This window comes from Botrytis cinerea, chromosome 6 (assembly GCF_000143535.2).
Source record: "Botrytis cinerea B05.10 chromosome 6, complete sequence".
NCBI classification, from domain to species: domain Eukaryota; kingdom Fungi; phylum Ascomycota; class Leotiomycetes; order Helotiales; family Sclerotiniaceae; genus Botrytis; species Botrytis cinerea.
In genome coordinates, this window is record NC_037315.1 from 2,503,095 (window position 1) to 2,522,499 (window position 19,405).

Below are 19,405 nucleotides of genomic sequence, written 5' to 3' on the forward strand. Positions count from 1 at the left end.
GAATAAAAGATATCTATAAATATTAAAAATATAAAGATTTTATAAAAAACAAAGAAATTAAATAATTAATAAATCAAACTATATAAAATTATAAAAATCTATTTACATTCTATTTTATTTAGTTATTAAAAGACATTCGAATCTTTTTAATCTTTTATTATTCATTATTAATTTCTATTATTAATAAAATATATTTTCCTTAATAAATAGTAATTAATAAAATAGAATCAATTACAATTAAAAATAGGTTATTGAAAAAAAAAGGATAAAAAGAATGAACTAATATAAAAATAGATTTTCAAAGAAATTCTTAATAATTATAACAAAAATGAATATCATTATTTAATGAAATAAAAATATTGTACTTTCATCTAACAACTAATAATAAATTTGAAAAAGAATAAGAAATTTCTAATAGAATATTATTATATATATCTTAAGAAATCTGATTCTCCAAAATAAGTTTTGAATAATCCTATTACAAAGACAATCCTTATATTAGCAAAAGTTGATATAGTAATGAATCCAATAATTCGAAAATCAATTCAAAGGAAAGTCAAATTCGTTTAAGGAAAAACAAGAACATAAAGAATTTCATTTATTGAAAAAGAATATAGATAATCTAATAAAGATAAAAGAGTTTAATTTATAAAAAACAATTTTTTTTATTTAATTTAAATACAATAATAAACACTATAATATCAATTTTTCTATTTATTTGAAATAAATAAACTATTAAAAGAAAATATTGTTATAAATTTAATAATATAATTTTATAAATATTTTAGATATTTATATTTTATATAATCGGTGTTTATCCAGTGTCTTCTTCCATTCTTATAGAATATTATACATTTTATCTAGGTTCTATCTCTTGTCCTGTAATAATTATTATAATATATATAGATAGACATATATAACTAACATTAATTATATTACAATTTTTATTTACAAAATACTTTTTTTAAAGTATAATACAAATTCAAACTTATAGTCTATTAAAAAAATCATATAATGTAATTTAACACTAAATATATTATATCATCGAATATATTACTCTTATCTCAATTCACATTTTCAATCTTATATTATTCAATAATAATTAAATCAATTAATTAAAATTATTGAGAATCTAATGATCTAAAATCTATCATATTATTTTAATAAATTCTTATATTATATTCTATCTTTTTATATTTATTATAATATCGATTAAGAAATATTTTTCTATTAAAATTCCTTTCTTTTTAATATTCATTATATTAAATTTGAATATCAATCTTTTATTAAAATAATATATCAAAAGCTTTTTATTCAATAAAGACTTTTTCTTAATATAATTAAATTTCTTTTATATATTAATATTTATTTAATACTTCATTTACTATTCGAAATATACAATTCTCTATATTTAAAAATATATTTTTATAAACTGATTTTTTAATACTTTTAATTATAACTAATACAATTTCGAATATAAATATAAAAAAGTTTGATTAATAATAAATTATTCAAGATTTAAATAATATTAATTAAAAAAAAAGCTTTTATTAAATTATAAAGGATTTGAAAAATCTATGGATTTGAATTGAAAAAGGGAAGAGTAAATATATAAATTCGAATATCTAATTTCAAAATTAAATGAAATTAAATTTGTTCCTTAAAATTCTGATTTTATATATTGAAAGGTAATTGATTTTTCATATATAATTTTAAAAACTATAAAGAATTCAATCTTAGAAATATAATTAATATATATTTTAATAAATCTATCAATTTGATTATTATATAAATATCTCAAATTGTTAAAATAGTTAATATCAAATAATTAAATTAGATAATTTGAATATAATAATAAATATAAATATATAACATCATTTTCTTTATAATATATTTGAAAAGTTATTGATTTGTAACTTTTATATTCATTTAATATTAATATTCGATATTTACCCTTTCTTCGATTCTTAATATACTTATCGAAATGTTTCAATTATTTTAAATCTATTTTATTGTTTGTTTATTTATTAGATAAAAATTTAATAATCTATTTTATAAACAAATTTGTTTCAATATATTAATTGAAAAGATAAACTTATTTTTGAATTATTAGAAATAAAGAGATAGTTTTATTCTTTTCATTTTTATATATTATTATTAGAGTTTATTCTCAATTATTTAATTATATTATTTTATTTTTACTATTTTATTTAATATTAATTATTATTATTGTTATATATATAATTCCTATTATAAAGCCTATTTCATTGAAATTATAGAAATCTCCATTCAAAATATTATATTTTGTTTATATATTTATAATTAATTGAAACCACTTTTCAAAAAGCTTAGGATTCTTATAAAGAGTTTTTTGAAAGTTATAAATATAACTAAGATATATCTTTAATTCAATTCAATATTTTACAAATCGATATATTTAAAGCTTTCCAATATATTTTGTATATTTCGATTTGAGAATATTATTTATCATATTTTCTATATTCTTTAATTTAAATAGAAATCCTTTTAAATCTATATCAAGTATATATTAAACAATCACTTTTTCTTTTAATTCTATAATTTTATAATTATTTATTCGAATTTCTATATAGAAGAATAAACCTTTTATTTTATAGAAAAATATTATATATATTATATTATATAGTTTAGTAGTTTTATAAATATTAAGCTTTTTATTTTTTTGAATAGTTTTAATAATTAAGAGTATTTGAGTTTCTTTTCTTATTGATTATATAATAAATAATTAATAAATTGTATGTTGAAATTGGAGAGTGTAAATTGAGGTAAAAGTGATATATTTGGTAATATAGTATACTCGGTGTTAAACCACGTTAAATAAAAAGTATTAATATTATAAAACTATAAAGATTAAATTATAATATGTAAGTTTGTATATCTTAATATTATCACATAATAACTAACCCAATATAATATAGTGAATTTCCTAATATATGATACGATCGATATTGCCAATAGATTATATTAATAAATAAAGAAATTATATAATTATATACAAACAGATTTTATATATATTTGAAATGAACTATCTAGTGACATAGGTTACTCAGTATTAAACCCTGCTATTTGAATTCAACCAACTCAACTCTCTCTTATATAATAACCCCAATCATCATTTTATGTTGATTGATCATCATCTGAGTTCTTATATTTCGGGTATTTTTCAAATGTGATGGCAGGACTCCACTACCCCGCAAACTTCCCCCTCCCCTCCCCGCAACATCCAATCACTCCCAGAACGCTTCACCACGATACCGAATGACTCCAGCAAGCTTGCACCAAGCTATTCCAGACCCAGCTCTAGAGTTCTACAATTCCATCCAATAATAGATAATTACCCATTGGAAGGCGTCCACCTTCGAAATTCATTCAATCATAACCACCAATTAACTCCTCCATGTGAAATTTCTATCTGGTATAGCTCAGAGCGACATGATTAAGATTTCACGGTGTTTATCTGTCGATTCAAATCAATTCTACCTTGCATAAGCATGTAGGAGAAGATACTCACACTATCCACTATAAGTTGTAGACGTCACTAGTAGCAAAGTGGGATGACCCAGTCACCCAGGAGTTATATATAGTCCCCCGCTTTCACCCACGTACCGATGTCCCTAATTTCCGCTCGGATATTATATCTAATACTACAATGGTGTACATTAATTCTTTCTCGGGCATAGTGGCGACACTTCTGTTCTTCATCCAAGCTGCCAGCTCGAGACCGCAGTGGGAGTCAAAATCAAATGTAAACTTGAGCATTTCCACCACGAGTGGCAGTCGTAAGTGCTCTTTAAGACTCGTTTGAACATAATATTAACCAATCTTAGTTCAAGGAATTATCAACGGAACCACACCTAATGTTCGGCAATTTCTAGGTGTACCCTTCGCTCAGCCTCCCACCGGCGACTTGCGTTGGATGCCACCGAATGCACTACCATCCAACCAGTCGTCTGCAATTATTGATGCAACAAAATTTTCTCTGAATTGTCCACAATACGAAAGTGCAATTCCTTCCATCTATAACACCTTCGTCCGAGAATTTTTCATCTGGGGACCAAGTGGCGAAAACTGTCTTACTTTAGGTATCTGGGCACCGCTTCACTCTCAACCGGAAGACAAGCTACCGGTTTTGATATTCCTTTACGGTGGAGGGCTTCAAACTGGAGGGTCTTCAGTACCTTATCAAAATCCCTCAAAATGGGTTGAAAGAACACAATCTCATATCGTGGTTAGTATTCAATATCGGGTGAATATCTTCGGATTTCCAAATGCACCTGGGCTTGAATCTCAAAACCTAGGTTATCTTGATCAGCGAGCGGGGGTAGAATGGCTTCAGAAAAACGTCGCTGCATTTGGCGGAGATCCTGACCAGATGGTTCTATGGGGACAATCAGCTGGAGCATCATCAACAGATGCATACAATTATGCTTATCCGGACGATCCGATTGTGAAAGGTTTCATATGTAACTCAGGCACTTCACTGACATCCACGCCGATAAACGATCCTTCTTACTCAAATTTCACATTCGTGGCTTCTCATTTCAATTGTACAGGTACCGAACTTCTCTCATGCATGCGTCAGATTCCAGCCGACGATATTGAAGCTTTTCTGAAATCTTACAATGATGCTCTTACCACTCCTACTTTATCATTCAACATTATTCGGGATGACAAGATTGTCTTCCAAAATTATACCCAGCGACTTATAGACAACCAGATATCTCCACTTCCCGTGGTTTATGGATTCAATGACAACGATACCATGTCACTCGACGCATTTCCAGAAGATCCATTATCCGAATCCGCTAATCGTACCCTGGCTTCCATCAACCAAGTTCGTCGCTACGTCTGTCCAAACTCAGCTGCATCATACTATCGAACCCAACTCGGTCTTAAAACGTACCGCTTTCAATACCGTGGAAATTTCTCCAATGTCGCCCCTTTAGCATGGGCAGGCGCATATCATTCTAGCGAGCTCCCTATGATCTTTGGAACCTCGGAGGACTTCAGGGGCAAGAATACAGAGCTGGAATGGGAAACGAGTAGAGCGATGCAGGATGCTTGGTTAGCATTTGCAAGAAAGCCTGATGGAGGATTGGAGGAATTAGGCTGGGGCAATATTAGGGGGCAGGTGGTGGAGGTTTTTGGAGGGAGAAGCACGTACGATGATACCGGGAAGAATGTCGCGAAACAGCTTATAAGTTTAAAGGAGTTAGCGGAGAGCTGTAGTGTCAAGTAAGCACAGGGAAAGAATGATGTCAAGTTGAATGAGAGATGAATTGCACATGAGCGAATGTAGATTTATAATAGGAATTGGGGACAGTTGAATAAATCGAACACATGTAGATACCACTTGGTCATGCTATACACAAACAAGCATTGCACTACTTGTACGCCTTCGTTCTTTTTCTCGATCGAAATTTTTACACAAGAAGGCTGACTGCCATCGCATGGCTGAATAGTCTTGTAACCAATTATATATAGCAGAAGACCCATGAAACCAAGGTTTCCTGCAACATTCATCCGTTGGTCGGATAAGAAGCTTACTAATCTGGTCAGAATGCCAGCTCATCATTTCATCGGCCGTTAGTTATATCATACAGACAACGAATTTGATCATACTTCGTTCTCTCCAGACTTACTTCTCCCTCGCAGTACGGTTAAATCTGCCAGTATGGATGGACGAGATTGCGAGATTGAAGAAGATAGCCCATCGATCTCGTCTCCATTGAAATCAGGCAGCAAAATTGATAAAGATTCCACGGATCAGGTTGAGACAGAGGATGAATTCGAAACATCTGGTCCAAAGACTGAAGATACAGAAAGCGAAATATTAAGCTCTGATTCGGATCATTCTTTTGATCACGTTCTTGATGGATTACCCAGAAGCGAAAGCATGCCGCCAACAAAGCTATGTGCTACCTGTCAGAATATGGTCGATCAACTAAGACAATTTGTTTGGGATGCACCGATATATCATTTACGGAGTCTATTGAACCTAAAAGCTTCGGCGCAGAATGGTTGCACCTTGTGTGCCACATTTATTCGCACTGATGATGAAGAGGGGCGCGATGCAATGTTTTCAAAACATCTTGATGAATGGAAGGCCAGATTTGGAGAAGTCCCCACCCCATGTTCATGAGCGTTCATGGATACCCGCAAACGTGGACTTCATCGTCTGCCGCATTTTAAATTGTACTTTTCAAATGAACCTCACTGGACGCTTGAAAGTACGAGAGTTTCGTTGAAAGCAGATATAAGAGAATCACCTGAAATATGTAAGTCGTGTAATGAGAGGACATTGGAGTGCTTTCCAATTACATGGTACTACATCAAGAACCAATCAAAAGTAGCAAGTGCAGTTACTGCCAGAAGTACTCTTGTGTCTCTTCTAACCCAAGTGAGGTGGCTTGGTTCTTGAATTAAGCTTGCGGGTGGGACTTTGCAAGGGAGAGATGCTATGGATAAGTCATTTCGGATGTAGATCTTTGAAAGCTTGGAGACCACTGGAGCTAATTTGAGCTTATCCAGATAATAAGGTATTTGAGGAAATCGATCCAAGTTCGAATACGAGGCAATCAATACCTCTGATTGAAAGGTAGTTGATTGCTTGTCAAAGATTACATCCGGAATGTAAAGCTCAAAGGCCGGGGTTCATACCAACAAGACTGATAGATCTTCGAGGAAAACACCCAAAACTTTGTTTGGGAAGTACAATCAAGAAAAATGATCTTCAATATGCGACCTTAAGTCACTGTTGGGGAGCCCCAGAGAAGAAATATCAAACACTAACGAAATCAACCCTCATAAATTACCTGACGAAAATAGAAATGGAAGACCTTCCGAAGACATTTCATGACGCCATTAAAGTTTGTGTCGGGTTGAAGATTAGGTATATTTGGATTGACTCACTCTGCATCATACAAGACGACAAAGAAGACTGGAGGAGAGAGTCTGTCACTATGATTGATGTCTACGGTAGCTGTTTGCTGAATATTGCTGCATCTAGCTCCATTGATGGTAGTCAAGGATGCTTTTTTGATAGGCAAGATGCCCTGAGGTGTCGCATCTCTTTTAATCTCGATAAAAAGAACGATGCTATGCATGATCTTATACCAGATACAAAGCATCCACTAGAGAATTCCAGCGTTTGTCCGGTAGAAGGTCGAGGCTGGACCTTACAGGAGCGCCTTCTCTCACCACGAACTGTGCATTTTACTCGGGAAGAGGTGTTTTGGGAGTGCCATGCCAAATTTGTTTCGGAAAGCTCGCCTTTCCACTCTGATAAATTGGACTCTCAAAGAAATAAAGAGATTTCAACCAGGAAATGGAAAAAGATTATTGATAATTACACTGGCCGCCATTTAACTTACGAAGCGGATAGACTAATAGCACTAGGCGGAATTGCGGCGAAAATACAGCAACAGAAGAAAGATGAATATTTTGCTGGAATGTGGGGTAACAACTTAATATTGCAACTCTGTTGGCAGGTCTGTGATAAAAAAGCAAGCCGAAGAATCTCACCTCAACGAGCTCCAACATGGTCCTGGGCATCTGTAACATCGCGGGTCATAAGCGACGACATTCATTCGCCCTTCGGAATTCGGTTATCTAAAGTTTGGAAAGACGACAAACCAGCGACTGAACATCAATTCGGCGACATGCCGAATGTAGCACTATGGCTATCATGTCCTCCACTTTTACCCGTCCAAGTTATCATGCCAAATACCATGGTCTTTCGGGAGAAATTTACCTCGGATCCTTTGTTTACAATGGACTGTGTAGAAGATACTATACTTGTCAATATAAACAGTGACAGGTGCACTTTGTTCATACTACAGATTTCCGATGGCGATGGATTAATCTTGAAACGTATTGAAGGGGCCCCAGGGGTTTATGAAAGAATAAGTTATGTGCTGTCATTCCCTTATAGAAGTTTCGATGTGCACGATGAAAAGAATCATGCAGAAAAGAGTGCATATGTCCCGAAGGAGAAACACAATTTTGACACCGATGAGCATGTCATATGTTTAGTTTAGTCATCAACGAGGTCATCGATGACATATTAAGGAAATAACTAATGTTAGTCCGAGTAGTTTTATTTTACTGAAAGCTCAAGTAGGCAACGAATACAAGATGGATCAATAGAAACCGGGCTGGTGAAGTCGAAATCGAGGATTAAGGATAGGGTGTGATCCCGATAATGATTACATATCTCTTGCGAGCGGAAGTTTATGAGACTTTTCTTTTACTTCGGGAAAGGAATTTTGACTTGCTTTATGCAGTGATGCTAAGTGTCAACATTAGACATCGCGGATAGCTCTTTTGGTGTTGGTGATCTGGTAACTAAGAGCTTATTTTCATTTCAAGTAAAGTTCAATGCAACGTTATGATACAGGACGATTTTGGGTGAAAGTTGAAACTAGTCAGATGTTCACAAATGAAATCTTCTTGATTTATAAGAAGTGTGCGTGTGAACTGATAGACTATAGGGGTGGAAATCTCTAAAATCGGGACGAAGGCCCCCTTTCCGCAAAACTGTAGGACCTCGACGCATATCCTAGGCGAATCATGGCAGAGGGTTCTCATCATTGAGACTAACCAAAAACTAGCGACCACGACTATCAAGATAGCAAGAATAACAAGACACTGATATTTCCAGCTCTCGATTAAGAGGACCCCTTATTACGGACATTCTTCGCATCTGCACAACAACTTGGGGAAATAAATATAAAATTCTCACGAACTGAATTTTTATGACTTCTCGTTTATCAAGAGCTTAACGCCATAGTAAATCAGAACAGAAACTTGACTCAATTCAAGAAATCGTTTCAAAATCTTCAACTTAAATTGCGACATGTTATACCAACACCTGCATATACACCCGCCCCGCCGTTCCGAATTGCCGGCTAAAGATGAAACCCGCACAATAATGACCGTCTTGGCAACAACCTCAACGGTATTTCTATATTAACATTATATTAAAACATTCTGTTTAATTTATTTTCCCCGGATTGAGGAGAATTCGCACCAATACTTCTAGGGGATTTATATTAAATGTAGAATTTAGCCCCCACTACCCCGGATTTTCATTAATATATCAAGTTTCGTCAGTAATTCTTCGACGATCACAAGATTCAATCAATGTTACCACACTGAAAGCCAAGATATCTTCATCACTCATTCTTTACTGATTCTATTTATCAACTTAATGTATATAATTCCCTCAAATTCTCTCATCCGCTAATTTCCTTTCCAGCTCCCTCACTCATTCCCAGCCTTTCAATTACCCTCCCCTACTCTACATCACCATGCATCTTCTCTCCCTTCTCTTTCCGGTTATTGCCCTCATCCCTACTGTTCTCTCTCATGGCTACGTCTCCGGAATTGTAGCAAACGGCGTCTACACTGCTGGCTGGCAAGTCTCCTACTGGTACGACATTATAAACAAGGTTCCCTATCCACAAACCCCCGGGTGGTACGAGGAGGCATTGGATTTGGGGTTTGTTGCGCCTGATCAGTATTCGTATGTTTTCTCGTTTTTCTCTTTCTTGACTTTCTACTTCCAGTTTTTACAAAGGAGGAATGAAATGACTGATTTCATCAAATTAAAGGACTTCCGATATCATATGTCACAAAAACGCCGTCAATGCAAATGTTTCCGCTACTGTTGCTGCAGGAGGAACAGTACAATTTCAGTGGACTACCTGGCCGCATAATATTGGGCCAGTGTTGACTTATGTCGCTAACTGTGGGGGAAGCTGCTCTACTGTATGTTACTCTCAATTTCTTTTCTTTTCCTGCTCAAAGTATCATGTTCCCCATGAATTACCAAATTTGCATGATCGAACGGGATAAAAAAGGAGATGGCTGATGATAGTAGGTCAACAAAAACAATCTCAAATGGGTGAAAATCGATCAATCAGGTATCAATTTCAGCACACAAGTCTGGGCTACAGGAGCTTTGATGGCGAACAACAATACATGGACGAGTACCGTACCAAAGACCCTTGCTGCTGGTATGTGAACTTACTATCTTCTCCCCCCTCTCTCGATATCTCTCCAACTAACATCACTACAGGACACTACATATTCCGCCACGAAATCATTGCACTACACGGCGCCACAACAGCCAATGGCGCGCAAAATTACCCTTTCTGCGTTAACATTGATGTGACAGGTTCCGGGACAGCAAGTCCTGCCGGTGTGGCCGCGACGAGCTTTTACAAGGCTACAGACCCAGGAATTTTGTTCAACCCATATGTGACATTGAGTAATTATACGATTCCAGGCCCAGCTTTGTGGACTGGTTAGATGGTGAGGGAAACATGGAATGAGAGTGATGAGTGATGGTGTGTCGTGTGAGTTTGATGGGGCGCTTGGGGATCCATCGGTTCTGGGGGGGTGAGAGGAGGTCTTGATGTTGGATTATTTTTGAAATGTGGTATGAGATGGAATTGGATGTTTGCGTTTGTAAATAGTTTGACTATTCAATTGAACTTGTATATACGCGAGTAAATCATGTTTGATGATGTGAGACATGCTATTTGGGACTTGGGATAATAGCAATAAAACTGTAAAAAGGGCTATTTACACACGAATGATTGGCACTTAGAGCTACCACAAAGGGTAATACAAAATTTGACTTAGGGTTCCAACGTATTTCTGTATAAGATACTGAAGAAAGGAATAATGAGTTAGATATGTTACAAAATCATCACTTAGTAGTAAATTTCATGTGTATCTCGATATACGATCTTAAGCGAGTTATGCCGGGTACTTTATCATGTATCTGGCTGAACGTTTTATTGATTTCAGAACATCAAGTATTTTGGGTGAAATTCTGGTAGTGAGAAATTTATTTATTGAATATCGTTCTGCCCATTGGGAAGATTTAAGATATTGACACACACACACACATATATATATATATGGTAAACCACATCTGACTAGTTCAGAATGTCATTTGAAATAATTCGATAAATACATAAAGCATCGCCCTAGAATCTAACATGATAAACTTTATGCTTAATAACCAAATTAATATCTCTCCTCATACCAATCAACATCTTCGCTTCTCTTGAGTCACCATTTCCAACCTTCCAGACCCACGTAGGAGCACTAGGTAGCGTACCACTAGCTTCCTCTCCTCCTATCCGTGTACCTTGCACCAATTCCCCATTCTCCCCAGTAATCATTTTGTTCAGAAGTGATATCCATCGATCCTGATTCTGAACAAAGGATGAAGAGAAGAATTCCCCATACTCACATTCGACTTTCACACTGATCAATCTTTCGAATTTCCGCAATGAGTGTGTGAGAAACATTTCGAATCCACCATGTTCGTAGGAGAACATCTTGCGAAGTGTTAAATGACGGAGAGAAGAATAAAGAAGAGACATCTGGTTCGGGATCTTTGATAGTGGAGAGAAGTTGCAGCTGAGAGTTCAATTAGTAGGTGATTACATGGTAAGAATTCAGATCAACAATCTGTAACTTTCAGTATCTCTAGACAATTAAACATTTCGAGTTTGTTCAATTGCCTAAATTCGATGAATGCTCAAATGATTTCAAGTACTGAAAGCTTTTGTTCATCGACCTACGTTCTAGATCATCGAAGGGATTCATTTGGGAAACTCACGGTATGATCAGAAGTAATTTGCGAAACATCACACATACTTCTGGATCCGCAAACTTGAGAGTTTTCACAATGTTATACGTGAACATGTTGATTGAATAAAAAGTTGTCTTCGCTTCAATACATAAATGCTGTGAACCGTATATCTTTAGGGCTCTGAGAAAGACGGGCGTCTTAGATGCAGATTTCTTTTTCTTCTCAACAGGTCTGAGAAGAGTGTATTCATATATTATTCTTCTGATTTCAATAGGCAGGGCATTAAATCTGAATTGTGTTTTCCGCATTTTCTCTGTGATATGAACTCGAGAGGTCTGGATAGATTCGATCCCTTGAAAATCTCGAAGATTTGTCTTTTTCTCCTTGCTAATCGTGTTTAATAGTAATAATTCCGACGTCCACGCCTTTTTAGTCCAAATATTGTTAAATTTGGATATTTCATTGAAATAACCGAATCGATTGTGGGCTTCGACATGACGGCGAACGATTTGGACTCGGGGCTGATGAGCTTCATTCCCAGTGGGACAATCATCGTTGTCCAAGAATCTTGTGTGTGTGGAATAAACACATGTTTGACGAAGTTGGGTCACAGCATTCTCAGAAGTATTATTAATGATGTTCACTGAGTGAAGAGATGGAATATTTGGTATGAGATTTGTCGTCTTGATGCCGTTTGAAGGGTTACGGTTCATGATTATTGGCGTTTTGTTGTCGGGAATATTACCTTGTGGCGTCATTTCTGAAGAACTCCGGCCTGTCTGAGATGGCGTATTTTCGTCTAAAATAGTTCGAAGGTGTCGTCGTCTCCTATCTCTGACCCGAAAAGGGACGATTAAATTACACAATAAGAAGTGAGGAACGATTGATGTACGTAATTTGGTGATTTGAGTGTATTTGTAGATAACGGAGCTCTTATACAATAGATTTTTGAAAGATTAGTACTCATTCGTAGAACAACTTTAAGAAGTTTGGTTTGGAATGACAGGAAGTTTGCTTGGTCGTCTCATCAGACCAAGAAACTAACATAGCCGGAAAATCTTAGCTTCCAAGCCTAGTCGTCCTAGAACGCTTCAATCCCAGCCTATACGCAACATTAAGGTTTGTTATTTTGCCGAAGATTAAGCGTGACGTGCTGCAGTTCAGGCTACCAGGAAGTTTCCAGATCAAGAGCTTCCTTTATCAATCTTTTGGTTACCGATATTTGCCTCAGCTTTTATTTTATCGTGCCAGGTCGGATTACCATCGTCGTCAAATTCAGCCCATTCAAAATACGTGCAGCCTTCTTTTCCGGGAGCATTTCCAGCGTAGCACATCCAGAAGTATCGGCCTAAATTCTCCTTCTTTCTTTGTACAACTCTCAATACTGTAGGTACACCACATGTGCATTTTGGTGTAAATTTGGGATGTAACAAAGCTTTATAATCTCTGTAAGTAATATTGATTCGTCGGTTCCCAGAGATTGGATGAGGATCAATGGCTTGTGCTGGTGCGATGCTATGTTTCCAAGTTTCTTGCATTTCCGCATGCATGATCAACAAAGAGTTGTGTGGTAGGTGGATAGCTATTTGGCCTTCGGCATCTGAAGACTCCTTGCTTTTCTCTTTCGATTCTGACTCTTGAGCGACTATTTTTCGAACACGAAATTCACGTGCCACACCCAAAGATATCGATCCTATGACAGCTCGTGGTCCAAGGTAAGTGAGCTGGTCACTATGGTATCCCACACTCTCTGCACCACCTTTATAGCAGTTGACGACAGCTGCATTCGGCTTCCATGTGTCCGATGATTGGTATTTAAGCTTCTGGCCGTTAGGATAGTGTTTTAAGATTCGTGTTGCGACTTCTGAATTGACAGCATCCTGAACTTTAGGCGACACTATTCTCATTTGTGGAGTAAGTTGACGTACATCCTGCAAGTAACTGATTTAGCAATCCGAGACTTCAAATTCTAAGTATTACTCACTGTTAGTAGGCCACCATTGTAAATATACTCAGTCTTCTGAGCCCTTTGCTCTTCCAAATTTTCAACGTAAAAGCAAGCCGTATGGGGACTCGTGACCACATTATCAAATAGTTTAAAGGTATTCCTTTCGAAAGTTGCTGCTTCGTTTAACAATTCCTCAAGTAGCGTATTGGCCTCTTCCGCCGGTAGGAAGTTATGTATAATAGAACATGGAGTGTGAGCTGCGACATCTTCAGGAGAATATAAATGAAGAGTCTTCCCTTTTCTAGACAAAGGCTTGACTCGCTTTATCGAGTTCTCACTCGAGATAAATGTAGAAAGAGAACTTTGATATCCTACCGTGGCCGATGGCTTCTTGGGCATAGGCAAAGAGGGAGTATCCGAATTAGACATGAAATTTGAGGCTTTCTCAACATCACCTTCATGTTCAAGTAACATTTCAAGAAGAACGCCCTGTTCGACCTCAGGGTGCAGAGATGACAATAGCGCCAGCTTAAAATCCGTAGATTCATCATCTGGGACATAGAGATTTTCAATGCTGTCATTTGCGTTTGACTTCAGCGGTGACTGAGAAGAGACAGAAAGCTTTCGCTTTTTCCTGGATAAAAAGGCATCCATAATAGTGACGAATTGTTCTTCCGGTTTAGTGTTTGATCAGAAATCGAGGTCACCTATAGCTAGCTAGTCGTGCTCCTTGGTGAACAGCGCGCCGGAATTTAGGGAATTCTATCTCACTGCGTATTGCCAATAGGACTAACAATAAGTTGCAAGCTTGCAAAGGTTTGCGGATGCTTGTGGATGCCAGCAGAAACAATCGCACCAATCCCACATATATAAAGTAGCTTTCCCCTACGGCCGTGGTTCACAAACTCAGAGCCTCCAGCGTTGTGATAATCACGTGTATGATTACTCAGCCGAAGAACTCCTCGGCTCAAATTCGTGGTGGGGTTTAGCTTACCACCTCCATTTCAGCTAATTACTGGTGACGATTACAGCAATACATACATACAATCGCAACGTTGAGGTTCGGCGACTATCCCTCCCTTCGCAGCAATGATGGAGTTTATTACTCGAGGCTTCAAGGGCTCTGCAGTTAAATACTCTCCCTTTTTCGACAATCGAATCTGTGTGACTGCTTCTGCCAATTATGGGTTGGTAGGAAATGGGAGACTTTATAGCTTGATGTTGACTCCGCAAGGTATTCAAGTACAGAAAACGTAGGTACTATTCGGAGCTTGGCGTAGATTCCACCCCTCTTGTCATCTGTATAGCTTCTGCTAACTATCTTCCTTCCTCCTAATGAAGCTTCGATACCCAAGATTCTATTTACGATTTGTCATGGTCCGAATCAAACGAAAATCAAGTCGCTGTCGCATGTGGTGATGGAAGCGTCAAATTATTCGATACCGCGATTCCTGAACCATTTCCCGTCGCAAACTTTCATGAGCATGGGCGCGAAGTCTTTGCTGTTCATTGGAACTTGGTCTCAAAAGACACATTTGTTTCAAGCTCTTGGGATGGTACAATTAAACTGGTACGAGAATCTCCTATTTCTGAATGTAATTGTCTTATGGACGGTATTGTTGACCCTTCAACTATCAGTGGAACCCAAACCGCGCAAGTTCGATTCTTACATTACCCACTCATTCTTGCACATATAGTGCAGCTTTCTCTCCCCATTCACCCTCCGTCATATCATCTGTCTCCGCAGATTCGCATTTAAGAATATTCGACCTTCGTACTCCTTCCTCGGCTTCCAATCATTTAGTCTCACTTATTCCAATCCATGGTTCCTTACCAACTGCAGGCTCCGTGGGGGCAATCGGAAGTAATCGTCAAGTTTCAGCTCCAAACGAAGTTCTTACCCATGATTGGAATAAATATCGTGACGGAGTTATTGCAACGGGTGGTGTCGATCGAGCGATTCGGACTTTCGATCTACGCAATGCGGGTGGTGGACCTGTCGCCGTTTTAGAAGGACATGAATATGCTGTTCGAAAATTGGTCTGGAGTCCTCATCTCAGCGATACACTCTTGAGTGCCAGTTATGACATGTCTTGTCGCATATGGACTGATGGTACAATGAATGCCACCATCCCTCGGCAAATCGGTCGCATGGATGCCCATACCGAATTTGTACACGGTGTTGATTGGTGTCTCTTTGGGGAAGGTTGGTGCGTCAGCACTGCTTGGGATGAAAGATTACTGGTCTGGGATGTTCGTTCTGTTATGACGGCATAATTCTTGACAAAATCCTCATTCCTTTGCCTCTTCAGCGACTTCTTTTCTTCTAGTGAAGTTTAATGAGAATTTTCCTTCTTTCTGCATACTTTGGGAAATCAAATGACCCTGGGAGCGATATTGATACCACATGAATGGCGTTTTACCTGTAGGTGTCAAGGATATGAAAATGAAATTTTTATAGAATCTTGTGTATAGAATCTATGCGTGGATGTTGCGGACTGTATATAAGAAATCTTGGGTATTGGGTTTCGGAGTGCTAGGAAATTAAGAGGAGAATGTATCGCGCATAGATAGATATATATATATATATATATATATACACTCTTCCTACCTTGTGGGAAGGGTTCAAAGCGATGAAATATTATAGATTAATATAATTAGTTAAATCATCTACACAATTTGTAGTACGTAGTCGATATCTTCTCCGTTGCAGGTAGAATAATACTTACCGCCTAGATATGCGAGTATACCTACACAAGAATCTTCATCAGCGGCTTCTTGATAATGCCCTCCCTAAATGTTATTACAAAGCTCTGTTACTGTAGACTTTCCTCAAGCACTCACTTCATTCATCACCACACATCTAATCTGCATCACAAAATCAAAAGCAAAGCACATGTAAATAGTATCAAAGAGTATTCATAAAGTAAAGAGTAGAATTATGCCTATCCATATGACTATCCTATCCTATCCTATCCGTTCCCCATCCACTCACTCACTCTCCTCCCCAGATCTATCCATCCCCAATTCTCCATCATAAAAATTTCATTTCCTTTTCTCCATCCCATACTTCAATAGATTTTCCTCATTGTACACCCAACTCGTTAGTTATACAGAGGTATGTAGTAGGTATACTAGGGGGATTTGTGGTTGCTAAATGAACCACAGTTTTCGTCGCTCCCAAAAAAGCAACGCCTAAGCTCCATTTCCCCGCCCTGTGCCCATTTTTGTATCCTTCCCATCTATTTGCTATAATTTCCATCAGGAATCAAAGAATTGTATGTATCGTACAGACATAAATTTGAGTGTCGTTTTCTTCCTCCCCGAATCCTGCATGTGCCATTTTTCTTTGTGGTTTCGTACCATTGAAAAATCTGACAGGAATGTAGTAAAACAAAATAAGCCGAGACAGAGGCAGAATAAAAAAGAAAGGGGGAAAGAAACGAAAGGGAAAAGAGGTGATGATACACAAACAAGCGATTTAGTTAGATCAATCAAGTATCAAACCTTGTTTAGAAACTTGATGAACCAAATCCTCCTTTGGAGCCACCTCTATCACCACCGCCGAATCCTCTTCCGCCGCTTCCGCCACCTCTTCCGCCACCTCTTCCGCCGAATCCTTTACCACCTCCACTTCCACCACTTCGGCCACCACCGAATCCTCTTCCTCCGCTGGATCCACCACTACTTCCAAATCCTCTTCCTCCACTGGATCCACCACTGCTTCCAAATCCTCTTCCTCCACTAGATCCGCCACTGCTTCCGAATCCTCGTCCACCACCAAAATCATCATTATCCTCGCGAGGTTCATGTCCAATGTTAACGCCCGGGATTCTGTCGATTCCCAATTTGCGTGCAAGGCCAGGGCCAACCATAGGAGGTTTCTCCCAGCCCCAACCAAATTTAGTCCAGTTGTTCAAGTCTTCCATCATCGCTCTAGGACTTGCACCCCTCTGACCTTGGCCAAGTGCTCCCATGTATGCGTCGACTTTAATTTCACGGTCAACTCTCTTCGTTGCTTGGCCGACTTCATTAAGGATTTCTGCGGTTGTGGCTGGTAGTTGAGCATCTTTTTTCATATCGACAAATGGTGTCTCGAGTGTACGATCAGGGGTGATTGGAAGGTTGGACAATGTTCGACGAGCTCCTGGGATTTCAGATTGCGTCAATAAGAGCCATCCTTCTCCTTCCTTGCCTCCTCTTCCAGTTCGTCCTACACGATGGATGTATGTATCTCTGTCTCTAGGTACACCGACTTGTATGACGTGAGTAACATTAGGGAAATCCATTCCTCTAGCTGTAACATCACTCGATAACATAACGGCAGATTTGGCACGACGGAATCTGTCTGTAACTCTAGTTCTTCTTTCTTGTGTGAGCTTGCCGTGGATAGCAGAAACGTCAATCGAATGAAGAGAATCTATTCCTTTCATGATCTCTCCAGCCAATTGAACGTTTGCGGTTGAATTGAAGTATACAATAGCTTTGAATGGAGAAGAACCTTCAGTGTTAGCCTTTTCAATTCCTTTCTTGCAAATTTCGACCATTGCTGGCATGATGTTCTCCATTCCAGTAGCAGCAACAATCTTTTGAGGGATTCTCTCGTGTGTGGCTACATCTCCTGCTTTAACGGTTTGTACGAACTGATAATCTGGTTTCAAAAGTCTTCTGACAAGACCCATAACCTCTCTTGGAACAGTGGCGGAAAATAATAATGTTTGACGATCAACTTCATTTCGTTTAGGCAAAAGCGCTTGAATGTTATCGATATCCTTGGAGAATCCATCATCTAGAAGTCGATCGGCTTCATCGAGAACCAAAGTTGTTAATCCGGGAGCAGATACTTGACTATATTCATCTGTCAAAAGATCTTGAAGTCTGCCTGGGGTTCCGACAAGGATATGGCAACCCTCACGTTGAACTTTTCTAAGCATCTCTCTTTTGCTTGATCCTCCGACTGCGACTTGTACAATCAAATCTGTATTTCTTGTAATCTTCACTGCTTCAACAGCAATTTGTTCTGCCAATTCACGGGTAGGCGAAATGATGATTGCGCGGATATCGGAAGCTCTTGCTCTGGAATAACGCTGACGGGATGCAAGCTCAGGACTTTTCTCGAGGATGTTTTGGATAGTAGGAAGCAAGAAACCAATTGTCTTTCCGGTACCAGTTCGTGCTTGTGCAATACTATCGTAAAGTAGATTAGTGTGAGGTTCTCAAATCCAGGTATTTTGTCCAATAACTCACATGTCACTTCCTTGTAGAGCTTGATTAATAGTTAAAGTTTGGACCTCTGTCATGGTCTCGAGTTTCATGGTTTGGGTGATTTCATTAACAACATTTGGGTGAACCAAACCATACTTGGTGAGTTCATCGAAACGATTAATGACTTTATTTTCTTGAACGACGGCAGCTTCTTGAGTGGCAACACTTTGTAATTGTGGAGCCGAGGAAACATGTAGCCACCTTGACTCCAAGACTGGCAGAGAAGTCTTTTGTGAAATGAGAGAAAGGGTTGAAGGTCTGGTTGAAGGAATTCGAAGAGTTGAAGGGACTGCACGAAGGGCTCTAGATATTGAGGCGGGACCTCTTCTGCAGACGGAGAACATGTTTAAAAACTGATCCGTATACGGATAAAAACTGAAGAAGGCAGTAATAAAGATTTAATTGAGGTTATAACTGTTAAATTCAACAGTATAAAAATCAAAGTGGCGATTGATTGAAATTGTCGAAGTCGCTGAAGTCCCCTCTGCAAAATTTGGGCATCAAGTTTCTCTTTCGCCAGAACTTTTTTTTGACGCTAA

The 19,405-nt window shown here is 37.8% G+C and overlaps 8 protein-coding genes across 8 annotated transcripts; 5 read left to right on the top strand and 3 right to left on the bottom strand.

Moving 5' to 3' along the window:
- The first annotated feature begins 3,399 nt into the window (after positions 1-3,399).
- Positions 3,400-5,469, top strand: BCIN_06g07020 (hypothetical protein). The gene is made up of 2 exons (XM_024693712.1): positions 3,400-3,818; positions 3,867-5,469. The coding sequence occupies exons 1-2, from the start codon at positions 3,689-3,691 to the stop codon at positions 5,276-5,278; spliced, it is 1,542 nt and encodes a 513-aa protein (XP_024549498.1). The 5' UTR covers positions 3,400-3,688; the 3' UTR covers positions 5,279-5,469.
- A 195-nt stretch (positions 5,470-5,664) lies between these two features.
- On the top strand, positions 5,665-6,244 carry BCIN_06g07030 (hypothetical protein). Its single transcript, XM_024693713.1, has one exon. It carries the CDS (start codon positions 5,714-5,716, stop codon positions 6,179-6,181), a length of 468 nt encoding a protein of 155 aa, XP_024549499.1. The 5' UTR covers positions 5,665-5,713; the 3' UTR covers positions 6,182-6,244.
- A 478-nt stretch (positions 6,245-6,722) lies between these two features.
- Positions 6,723-8,546, top strand: BCIN_06g07040 (hypothetical protein). The gene has a single exon (XM_024693714.1). The coding sequence runs from the start codon at positions 6,870-6,872 to the stop codon at positions 8,076-8,078; it is 1,209 nt and encodes a 402-aa protein (XP_024549500.1). The 5' UTR covers positions 6,723-6,869; the 3' UTR covers positions 8,079-8,546.
- Positions 8,547-9,297: 751 nt separating this feature from the next.
- BCIN_06g07050 (hypothetical protein) lies at positions 9,298-10,580 on the top strand. The gene is made up of 4 exons (XM_024693715.1): positions 9,298-9,565; positions 9,654-9,810; positions 9,923-10,058; positions 10,121-10,580. The coding sequence occupies exons 1-4, from the start codon at positions 9,351-9,353 to the stop codon at positions 10,351-10,353; spliced, it is 741 nt and encodes a 246-aa protein (XP_024549501.1). The 5' UTR covers positions 9,298-9,350; the 3' UTR covers positions 10,354-10,580.
- Positions 10,581-10,889: 309 nt separating this feature from the next.
- BCIN_06g07060 (hypothetical protein) lies at positions 10,890-11,922 on the bottom strand. Its single transcript, XM_001546723.2, has 2 exons — positions 11,681-11,922; positions 10,890-11,478 (listed from the first exon to the last, which is right to left on the bottom strand). The coding sequence occupies exons 1-2, from the start codon at positions 11,764-11,766 to the stop codon at positions 11,040-11,042; spliced, it is 525 nt and encodes a 174-aa protein (XP_001546773.1). The 5' UTR covers positions 11,767-11,922; the 3' UTR covers positions 10,890-11,039.
- An 834-nt stretch (positions 11,923-12,756) lies between these two features.
- BCIN_06g07070 (hypothetical protein) lies at positions 12,757-14,480 on the bottom strand. The gene is made up of 2 exons (XM_001546722.2): positions 13,638-14,480; positions 12,757-13,584 (listed from the first exon to the last, which is right to left on the bottom strand). Exons 1-2 carry the CDS (start codon positions 14,253-14,255, stop codon positions 12,838-12,840), a joined length of 1,365 nt encoding a protein of 454 aa, XP_001546772.1. The 5' UTR covers positions 14,256-14,480; the 3' UTR covers positions 12,757-12,837.
- A 144-nt stretch (positions 14,481-14,624) lies between these two features.
- Positions 14,625-16,278, top strand: Bcpex7. Its single transcript, XM_024693716.1, has 3 exons — positions 14,625-14,854; positions 14,943-15,171; positions 15,240-16,278. Exons 1-3 carry the CDS (start codon positions 14,691-14,693, stop codon positions 15,876-15,878), a joined length of 1,032 nt encoding a protein of 343 aa, XP_024549502.1. The 5' UTR covers positions 14,625-14,690; the 3' UTR covers positions 15,879-16,278.
- Positions 16,279-16,507: 229 nt separating this feature from the next.
- BCIN_06g07090 (hypothetical protein) lies at positions 16,508-19,384 on the bottom strand. Its single transcript, XM_024693717.1, has 2 exons — positions 18,849-19,384; positions 16,508-18,788 (listed from the first exon to the last, which is right to left on the bottom strand). The coding sequence occupies exons 1-2, from the start codon at positions 19,208-19,210 to the stop codon at positions 17,114-17,116; spliced, it is 2,037 nt and encodes a 678-aa protein (XP_024549503.1). The 5' UTR covers positions 19,211-19,384; the 3' UTR covers positions 16,508-17,113.
- Between the last annotated feature and the right edge of the window lie 21 nt (positions 19,385-19,405).